Raw genomic sequence first — 7,515 nt, forward strand, 5'->3', positions numbered from 1 at the left:
ATAGGATATGCTCCCAACCCTGCTGGCATCACATGAAAATCAACCACTGCCTTTGCATCATATGCCTCCACTTCTAAGCTCTTTACAGCACCCAGCATTTTACTTTTTGATGGTTTGCCAATCTGATCCGAAAACCTGACACCCCAGCCACTGTGAGACCCATCTTCTCAACGCATGAGTGTGTTATGACGCATATTTGGGCTCCGCCATCCACATAACCTTGTCCCAAATTTTTCCTTTTATGCCCCACATCTACTATTGGACAAATGTCTGGTAGCTCGTCCATTGCCAACACCTTTACTGAACCTCTCTCTGGCTCTTTCTCCATTGGGTTAACCATCCTCTTCCACTGTCGCTTTAGCTTAGGCACCATCTCTATAAGCTGGCCAAAAGTAACATCTGCCTTCCTGCTCGTCAGATCCTCCTTCAAGTCATAGCTTAATTGCCCATCCCCTAGTGGAAAATCTGAAACATGAAACTTTCGACGAGCTCTCCTTTTCCTCTTGGCCTTGACATCCTCGCCTTCATGGCTCTTTCCCTTCTTCTTGCTAGGACCTGGGACACTTCTTCCTTCCTTTTCCTCTGTCGTCCTCTTCCCAATAGGCATCACTAATGTATCCTCTAGCTTTGATGCCTTCTCCAAGGTGACTACACTTAGCACTTTTGTCTTTCCCTTTTCCTCCTGGGTTAATCCGCTGGTTCCTTCGTCTCCCTTAATTTCGATGCCATAATCATTTGACCTAGTTAGCACCTGTCTTGGCAATGGATACATGTCTCCCCCCATCCTTGGTGGCTTATCACATTGCGGGCTGATGTGACCCAACTCTCCACAATTATAACATGTGGGCGTCTGCCTCCAAAACCTAACATTGCTTTGTCCAACACCATTCCTAGGCCTTTCTTCACCTCCTTGCTGATTTGCAAACCGCCCTCGACCTCGATTATTTCCCACTTGACCTAGTATGTTTAGGCTGAGATTCTTCATCAAATCTACCATTTGCCTCATGTCTTGCCTTAGCCCATCATCTTGCACTGCTGTAGTGACCACTGCTGGCATAACCTGAGTAGTAACAGGAACTACTGGTTCATGATGAACCCCTGACATGCGCCCTTGTAAAGACTCTATAGGCTGAAATTCAGACCTCATTGGCAAAGATTCCACCCCTAACTGGCTCATTTTCCTCAGCTTCCACTCTTTGTTCCTTGCTACCTCTAGTGCATCCTCATATGTTCTAGGCTTCTTTAGCTCCACCCTCCAACGTATATTCTCCCAAAGACCAGCTAAGAACCTGTCCTTCATCATGTCAGGCGGGGTACCTGTGGTGCTAAGGCCTTGCACATTCGCTCCCATGCCAATGAAAACTTACATATGTACGCATCTACTGGCTCACCTTCCTTTTGCACCAAAGCCTGTACTTCTTGCCACACTTTGTCAGGATCTTCTATCTTCACAAACTCCACTTCCAACCCATGTCGTAGATTGTCCCAACTCAACCTTACAGGTGGATCATCCACACGCAACTCCTCTTCAAATGCTTTAGACCAAACTCGTGCATCACTCTTCAAACAAATTTGGAGAAGGCGTAACATCTGCGCAGGGTCATGAATCTGGTTGCTAATGCAGGCAACCTCCATCTTTTCCAGAAAGTCCTCCACATCTTCATCACTTCTTCCATGAAACTCCGGATAAGAGAAAGCCATGGCTACCCAAATTATGATGCTTTGAGAACCCCTTCGAACACACGTGCAAGAACCCAAAACTTTTCACTACCCAATCCCAGAAACTTCAATGGAGCTCAACTTTAGATAAGGACAAACACATGCACATCAAATGAGTTTTCATAGTTAATCATCGGAATGACAACAGGCAAAGGACATTCCAGGATCTCTCTCAATCTTCTTGGCCCAAACATAAAGACTATGCGCTGCTGGAAAAAGATCTTCCTGAACACATGAACATTAATCTGAATTCTTTGAGTTAAATGAAAAGGAGTGAACTGAGGGCCATTTTGATCATCCATTAAAGCCAACCATGAAGCTCCCAAGAAGGCACACCTGACTCAACCTCTGATTTTGCCAAAATTTCAGCAGCATCACAGCATAAAATGGCTCAAAAGACCAAAAGACCAGCCATCATAACTTGGAAAAATTTCGACACAATTTCCCCAGAAGTAGAGCAGTAGGAACCCAAAATATAGACTGTCTATGTATGCATAAACTGTCAACAATAGAACCCGAGCATCAAGTAGGACTCACTAGTACATAGCCTATGGCGAGGTCACAAAAAGGGTGCTCCAGCTACCTGTATCACCGAAAGGATCTCCACATTTGAGAATCCCCCAGCTCAATAAAAACCTCACGCTATCGACCCTCACATGAAGGCTAATGCAAATCGCATATAGTCAAGTCTCAGAAATGACTATCTTCCAGACCAAGTCTCAGAAATGGCTGGGATTGCCAAATACAACCAAGTATGGCTCCACAAATGCGTACAATGGCAGTTTCCACAAGTAACGTACAATCCAGCAGACAATGCGCTCAAATAGGCGCCAAGTGATGCATTCCCACAACAACTGCAAGTGACATCACTGCTAGTATATCACTGTACTCCAGCTGCCTGTACCTGTGTGAATCACCTGTACCTGTACCTGTTCCTGTAACCTGTAACCTGTAACCTGTAACCCCGAATCTCGAAGCTCGAAGCTCGAAGCTCGAAGCAGAAGGTACTCGAAGAAGATCCTCGGTGGGGGCGCCAAAAGAATGTGAGGGGGATGAAAACACACACAGCGCCTCTATAACGACCCGACACACTCTTGGAAAGATACACACACACTATGGGGCACCACTCGGCGTAGACAACACACCTGGCCGAGACAGGGAACACACCTCTGGAGTGAGAGGAGAGAGACTATCCACTTGCCCACTCCACACAGACACACACACACACACACCCAAAAAACTCAGCTCAAAAGAGGAGAATTTCTGATTTTTAGATACAAATGAGCTTGGGCCAACACCAATGGGGCAAACAGCTCACACAATATGGGTAAAAGATACCAGATACAATCACAAACTGGAGCAGAAACTTCGCTCATAGGAGAAACTTATACAGAAAAACAGCAGAAAAAGAGTGAGGAATTTGGCAAAATGGACAGCGCCATCGCGTCCGGAACGGCCCAAAACCCCAGTCTACAATGTCAAAGTGCTCAAATCCGACCTCGGATGAGCAGTTTACGGCCAAAACAGGCTCCAAAATGAGCAAAAACACACCTGCGGCTGTTCCTCCTCTCTTCTCCACGTTTTTTCTGGTCTTCTCTCTCTTTTTTCAGTTCCCACACTTAGCTTTATTAGTTGGGCACCCTTGGCCTTTTAGATGACCTCAAACGGACCCCGAACAGGCCAAAAACTGACCTCGCAGTGCATAGTTGTCACCTTTTTGCATCATTCGCACACCTGGCACTCAGCGTTTTTCCAATAATGCATCTCGCCACCACGTGAAGTGGCCCCAAAAAGTGGTCCTAATGATGACCTTTCTGCATAACTCTCACCAGAAAACACCCACGTTGTGTCCGTCCTCATCCGCGTGCAAATATTGACCTCGTTCGCCCTCCTGACGCCACTAGATGCCATCTGACGCACCTGCTGACCTCACGTCGTCGGCCCGCGGATAGCTTCCTCGAGAAGTTTTACGCGCTACCAACTCCTCTCTATTGTAGAAAAAACACACTAGTATTGATAATAGTGAAAATCGCTGCACTATGTACATGTTGTCCTACTTGTACACATGTGGGCCCCACGTAACCACCTGGCTATGGAAATTGGGTAATCCTTTATTCGATGCACCATGCATGTGTATGTACATATGCGCAATCCCTTGCTCAAAAAAACTCCTGACAACGTCAAAAGCCTGAGCAATCCGTGCAGCAACCACGTTCTCCAGTTCCTTCTCCGTATATTTCTTGGAGGCAGAAGGTTTCTTGAGAGCAGGTTTCGGGAGTGGTGTTGTGGTTCTCTGTCACTCCATCTGTACCTCTTCCAAATCTTCCAAAGAGGTCTGGTTCATATATTTTGCCATCTTCGCGTCCTTGGCAAAATTGAGCATCATCTTTGTTGCATCGCCAATCAATTGACGACGCTCCATCTCTCTTTGCTCCGCCTGAGTAGGCCGAGGCGGGCCATACTCTCTGTCTGAATCTTCGTTGTGATCCCAACCCGCATCTCCACATGAAGAGGGAGCCGACTGATCATTCTCGAGTACCCGCGTTATATTGTGTTCAAGCAATATAAAGAAATACCAAAAGGGGCACCAACCTTTGGAGCCAGTACTTTCTGGGATGGAATTCTCTCTCTCTCTCTCTCTCTCTCTCTCTCTCTCTCTCTCTCTCTCTCTCTCTCTCTCTCTCTCTCTCTCTCTCTCTCTCTCTCTCTCTCTCTCTCTCTCTCTCTCTCTCTCTCTCTAAAATTGAAGTGCTAAAAGTCTGTTCAGTCTGTTCCTTCTATTGGCACGCCATGCCGTCCCGGTTACATATAAGCAGCCGAGATGTTGTATTTAATGAGGCCAAGCTGCTTAAAAACAATGTTGCCTCGGATGGAGACTCTAAAAAGGTCAAATTTCAGCATGTACAGCCACCTGAAATTGAACCTCAGGATGCACCACAAAAGCCCGAAACTCTTAATGAGCCAGAGCCAGAGCCAGAAGATGTTGAACAGCCATTGCATTGACTTGAAGGAGAGCATGCAGAAATAGAGCTGAAAATGATGGATAGCAGCCCATAAATGATGATGTTGTCGTCCCACTTGATCTAGAACCTATGACAGATAATGTAGATCATTGGTCAAGAGGTCTAGCAGGGTGAGGAGACCAATTCAGAGATTTGACCCCTCTTTGCAATACATTATGCTAATTGATGAGGAAGAGCCTCTTACATATAGAGAGGCCATGTCATGTGATTCTAAGAGCAATTGGGAGCTGGCTAGGCAAGAAGAAATCAAGGCATTGCATGCCAATGATACTTGGGATTTGGTTAAGTCACCCAAAGGTAGGAAAGCCATTGCTTCAGGCATGGTGTCATCTTTGATAATGTGGCATAAATGTGCCACCTAGGCACATTAATATGATGTGTCTACTTTTGGCCGAGGTGGCATTTTGGATCAGACATAAGGGGCGGCTTCCTATATAGAGAGTCCCCCCCCCCAAACCAAAAGCCCAACTCTAAGCTCTAATATCAGTTTATGCAGCATACTAGCAAGTGTTTTACTTTTCTCGAAGAGGGGGCAATGTCACTTGATGACTTGGTATAATCTCCACCAAATGGACAGAAAAGACCCAACCAGCAAACTACCCAGAAGACCTCGCCCAGCTGACTGTACGACCGCCTGCAATTTGAGCGGTAAATCACGGCGCTGATGTGGCAAATCTACGGTAGGGGACTGATTTTTTGGTGCCAAATTTTAGAGCAAGTTGACCTACGATGCTTTTGATGCATCCGTAAAAGGTAACAAATGATTTTGGTGCTTTTAGAGCACTTACAAAAATAACATTGATCTTTATGTTGCTTTTTCGGCCCTGTGCCTATAAATCAAAGCCCAAGGTCCTCAGTCGTAAGAAGGAATCCTGTGAGGTCACACACTGGATTTGTAACCTTGGAGTTCTATCAGTAAAATAAAGAAATACCACCAAGGGCGCCTATTTGGGGGCCAACACTCTCTGAAGATGAACTCCGCCTCTTCCGCATTGAACAACACTCTCTAAAGGTGGACTCTGCCTCTTTCGCATCGAATTCAAGTGTTCGAATGCAACCTACGAATATGAAATTGCACCAAAAATTTGACCATCTCGTTTTGCGCTTCATCTAGGCAGATTTATCGAGTAGAAGGGCAGCCAACTGATTGACATTGTTCAAATCTAACTGAAGACTGGAAAAACATCAAAAAATGATATGAAGTCAGCAAAGAAATGGTAATACCTCCAAGGCTTGTGAATACTTCTGTTTCCATTCTAGTTTGCCAAAGATGAGCCTCATCTCCACAGGTCCGAGGTGATGTCCTGCTTTAATCCAGCTCTGAAGCATGGGTACAAGCGGTTGATTCCTGGGAACTCCTTGGAGTCGCTCCAAAAACAAAAAATTGGACTTAAACCCCTTCTTGTACTCATCAGTGTTGAACCCTGTTTCCGTGGCATCCCTCTCTGAATCACTTCCACAGCAGAGTCGTGAATAGTGTGAGATTAAAAATGGACCTATGGTACAAGCTGGCATCCTACCATGAGAGCTGCAGCATGAACATTTGCAAGCTCAGAAGAAAGTCTGTGACACACCAAAAAACGTAAAGCACCGAAAGTATGTGAAAAAACAGACCTGGAGAGGCTTCTGATGTAGAAAGCTCTTGCTATGGATCTCATTGATCGACTTAAACCTCATACCCCATGTGTTCCTATGTTTTGAAACGTCGCCACACACCTTTCACTGCCATGATGCAGACCTGAAGAGAGCTTCTGACGTATTCCTTCATTTAACAATGTGCAGGATACAAAATGGCATCGTATATTTTAGGAGTAAGCCTCAAAATTCTTACCTTCATGCAAAGCTTGTGAAGACCATCGCAGCTTGCTAGGGTCAATGATGAAAATTCTTACCTTCATGCAATGCTTGTGAAGACCATCTTAGTTTGCTAAAGGCCAATGATGGAACAGGCGCCATGTTACACCCTCCCATTCTAATTTGAATAAAAGATAGTTGAACAAGTTTTGAGTCACCAACTATGGGATATAGCACCACACTAACCTCATGACTAAATAACACACAACATTAAATGAGGGGTGGTGAGGATAGTTGAACAAGTTTTGAGTCACCAACTATGGGATATGGCACCACAGTAACCTCATGACTAAATAACACACAACATTAAATGAGGGGTGGTGAGGGGATCCACGGCTCACAGTCGCATCTCTCACATCAAAACCAAACCCAAGCAGAAATTAAACCCCCTAAACTCAGGCAGAGCATGTTGGGTCACAATAAAAATCATAAAAACAATGAGGAATACATCATGTGTGTGTAGGTGAGGTGGTTAGCCCATGTGTCTCAAAGCTTGGGGCGAGAGGTTGTGGGCTCAAAACCGACTGGCCGAGCCCCCATAATCGCCTTGATTTTTGCCATGCCCAAGTTTAGCGCACCTCAATTTTCGTGTTGGCCGGGTTTAGTCCACCTCGAGATGGGTTTAATATGCCTCAGGATCCCACCATCCACTTCCGTGCCGCCGATCCCCTTACCACCCCTCATTTAATGTTGTGTGTTACTTAGTCTCCAAGCCACACTATAAGCCATCATGTAACCTTTTTGGCATAGTTCCTACGTGTACAATCGTGATCTGCTCGTTGGAGAAGAATAGTGAGCGATGAGGATATACACAACATCTTGTTTCAAAGGGTACTTTGGCATATGAAAGCATAAAATAAAACATTTCATACAGTTTATAATCTTCGGCATGATAAATAATGTGTTCATGACTGATACT

At 45.3% G+C, this 7,515-nt stretch overlaps 1 protein-coding gene across 3 annotated transcripts in view; it reads right to left on the bottom strand.

Moving 5' to 3' along the window:
• Positions 1 to 6,720, bottom strand: part of LOC147435976 (pentatricopeptide repeat-containing protein At1g07590, mitochondrial-like) — a 44,978-nt gene extending 38,258 nt beyond the window's left edge. Inside the window, exons 1-3 of one of the 3 annotated variants that reach the window (XM_086488879.1) lie at positions 6,574 to 6,720; positions 6,357 to 6,490; positions 5,967 to 6,270 (exon numbers count right to left, since the gene is read on the bottom strand). In XM_086488879.1, coding sequence (XP_086345005.1) covers positions 5,967 to 6,270; positions 6,357 to 6,400 — 348 coding nt within the window. In that variant the 5' untranslated portion in view covers positions 6,401 to 6,490; positions 6,574 to 6,720. Of the gene's footprint in view, positions 1 to 5,966; positions 6,271 to 6,356; positions 6,494 to 6,573 lie in introns of all 3 variants that reach the window. The other 2 variants (XM_086488878.1, XM_086488880.1) reach the window with 2 other exon arrangements.
• Between the last annotated feature and the right edge of the window lie 795 nt (positions 6,721 to 7,515).

This window comes from Adiantum capillus-veneris, chromosome 18, assembly GCF_014529385.1.
Source record: "Adiantum capillus-veneris isolate H3 chromosome 18, ASM1452938v2, whole genome shotgun sequence".
In the NCBI taxonomy this organism is placed as follows: Eukaryota; Viridiplantae; Streptophyta; class Polypodiopsida; order Polypodiales; family Pteridaceae; genus Adiantum; species Adiantum capillus-veneris.